The 2,803-nt window shown below is 43.6% G+C and overlaps 1 protein-coding gene across 1 annotated transcript; it reads left to right on the top strand.

The window, feature by feature from the left end:
• Window positions 1-1,031: 1,031 nt before the first annotated feature.
• Window positions 1,032-1,976, top strand: LOC149524409 (olfactory receptor 5AR1-like). Its single transcript, XM_089778236.1, has one exon. The coding sequence runs from the start codon at window positions 1,038-1,040 to the stop codon at window positions 1,974-1,976; it is 939 nt and encodes a 312-aa protein (XP_089634362.1). The 5' UTR covers window positions 1,032-1,037.
• The last annotated feature ends 827 nt before the right edge of the window (window positions 1,977-2,803 follow it).

The following is a 2,803-nucleotide window of genomic DNA, read 5'->3' as shown; positions in this document are numbered from 1 at the left end:
TTGATTTCCACAAACAATCAAACAAATCATCTTTTTCCTGATCAACTCTGTTCGGTCCCAGCCAGAACTAACCTTCTTCTAGGTAACTCTGATAGAAATTGCATCATTTATGTCACAGGAGGAAAGAGTGGGACAATTAATCCCCAGGCTATGAGTTACACTGAAGCTGGATTTCGTTAACTAAGGACATTAATGAGGTGTTGTGTCTCTCTGAGCTCAGCTATTCCTAGTTGATTCAGGGAGCATGTCTCATAGATCATAGATCTCAATATAAAACTTCCCAACGGCTCCAACTTGGCACTTGCTATCGATGGAAAAAGGTCCCCACATCGCTCTCCTCAGCAGGTATGTGTGAGTGTCCTGCACCACAAACACACACATACAGACACCTTGCTAATAAGCAGGCATTGAATTCAAAACCTGCAGCATTAAAAGATTCAGTCCAGTGCCTACTCCTTGAGATAACAGAATGTCATCTTTGGTTGGAAAAAACAGGCAATTACAAAGTCACTGAGGCCACTGCCTCTCATTCTGTATCTCCGTTTCTGTACCGACTAACATAAATGCCATTTTCACATTCCAGAATGATTAATTTGCTATGCTAGCCAGTTTTGTCCCAAACCGATATGCTGAGCCACAGAGCTCACCTTGCCTAGAGAGGGAAGACAGACTAACATTTGATTTCTCTTACCCCTTCTTGAGCTAAGCAATTATCACTTTTGTCTGACAGAGTTTCACTCTGATTTTCCCACAGCAGAGTTATAAGTCACTGCTTACTTCTTGGATTAATGAACAAGTGTTTGTGGGGGTGGGAGGGTTTGACTGATCTGTGTATCCTTCGTTGTGTACAGTGAGTGCATTGTATGGAACATCTGGAATGATCAGCTGTGAACATCTGGCTCTGTGGTTTAGCCATTTGCCGATATGGTACAGGTGCCCATTGAGAAACTGATCTTCATTTTTCTTCAATTTCATTACAGAGAAGGGGTAGGTTGTCTGAGACATCTGCCTCCCCACATCACAGTAGCTCAGAAAAGATGGAAGAGGGAAATCATTCAGTGGTGACTGAGTTCATTCTCTCAGGACTGACAGATCGTCCGGAGCTGCAGATCCCCCTGTTTGTGTTGTTCCTACTGATTTATGTTACCACCCTGGTAGGGAATGGGGGGATGACCTTCTTAATTACAATTGACACCCGACTCCACACCCCCATGTATTTTCTCCTCCGGAGTTTGTCTTTCTTTGATCTTTGCTGTTCCTCAGTAATTGCCCCTAAGATGCTGCAGAATTTCTTAGCTGAGAGGAAAAGCATTTCTCGGACTGCCTGCACTGTGCAATTGTATTTCTTTTGCTGGTTTGCAGATATTGAGTGTTTCTTGCTGGCTGTGATGGCGTATGACCGTTATGTGGCCATCTGTAACCCCCTGCTCTATACAGTCGCCATGTCTAGGCAGCAGTGTAACCAGCTGGTGGCTGGGGTGTGTGCTGCGGGGTTGGCAGATGCAATGATACACACGTGTTGTACATTCCGGCTGTCATTCTGCAGCTCCAATATCATCAACCATTTCTTCTGTGAACTTCCCCCACTGCTGGCACTCTCCTGCTCTGACACCCTCATCAATGAGATTGTGATGTTTGCTTCTCTATGCTTCATTCTTGTAATCAGCATTGTGATTATCCTCCTCTCCTATGTCTATATCATCTCCACAATCCTGCGGATCAGCTCTGCCGAGGGCCGGCACAAAACCTTCTCCACCTGCTCTTGTCACCTGACGGCGGTGATCTTGTTTTATGGCAGCCAACTCTTCATATATTTACGCTCTCTCTCCAGCTATTCCATGGAAACAGACAAAGTAGCCTCAGTATTTTACACGCTGGTGATTCCAATGTTGAACCCCATCATCTATAGTCTCAGGAACACAGAGGTGAAGGGTGCTCTGAGGAAAGCCATATATAAACCTCTCACCCAGTCATAAGTCTCTTTAACACAGTACAGATGCAGTGTTGAGGAGCAAAAACAGTTGAATTCCATTCCCAGCCCATTGCAATTTCTTTTTGCAGAGCCCAGTGGTAGCAGTGCTCATGATCACACTGTTATTATTGTGAATTTGTTTGTACTCCAACAAGATCTCCTAGCTCCAACTGAAACCAAGATTTCAGGAGGCTACTGGCCTCACAAACGTGAGGATCAAATATATATGTAACCTGCTTTGGAAGCATGGAGCCCTTTCTATTGGGAAAGAAAAGAAGAGCATCACATCTGTCCCCCTCGTATTTGTATTGTGGTTGCTTTCATTATACGGTTGGAAGTATGACACATGTGATTTCTTTTTTAAAAACAAATGCAGGTTGTTGTTGGCTCTCTTTTTGCCCAGTCATTGGAATCTCTGGGTTTGCCAAAAAGGTAACTGAGTTAAGTCGTCGGGGAAGCAGAACCTGGTTCTCATTCTATCTTAAATATTGACACTGATGACTTTACTGAGTGTGGAAGAGCAATGCAGCTTTGATGGCTTTTAGCCCACCAGATTCATCTCCTCTAGTGGAGAGCAAGAAGTTACCTACAGATACAAATTGGATGGTATTTAGCTCCACTTCTCCTTGACTTCTTTACGATCTCTAAAAGGCAGATTGGCGTCTTGCATATGAGTACCATTCACTGGCTCCTCCAAAGCAAAAACGGAGGGAGAGAAAGATATTACTACGCTACATTAGCACTACGCTACATTAGTCACTTTTCATGTTATGTAATTCAAAAATATTAGAAATCTTCCCAGATCTTTAAGGTGCCTTCATAAAAATAGGC

Source organism: Pelodiscus sinensis, chromosome 5, assembly GCF_052426305.1.
Source record: "Pelodiscus sinensis isolate ZL-2025 chromosome 5, ASM5242630v1, whole genome shotgun sequence".
Classification (NCBI taxonomy): domain Eukaryota; kingdom Metazoa; phylum Chordata; order Testudines; family Trionychidae; genus Pelodiscus; species Pelodiscus sinensis.
The sequence above is the reverse complement of the archived record's forward strand: the minus strand, read 5'-3'. Positions and strand labels throughout refer to the sequence as shown.

Excerpts from the sequence above, each read along its gene's own strand:
- LOC149524409 (XM_089778236.1), top strand. The coding sequence starts at position 1,038 with ATGGAAGAGGGAAATCATTCAGTGGTGACTGAGTTCATTCTCTCAGGA.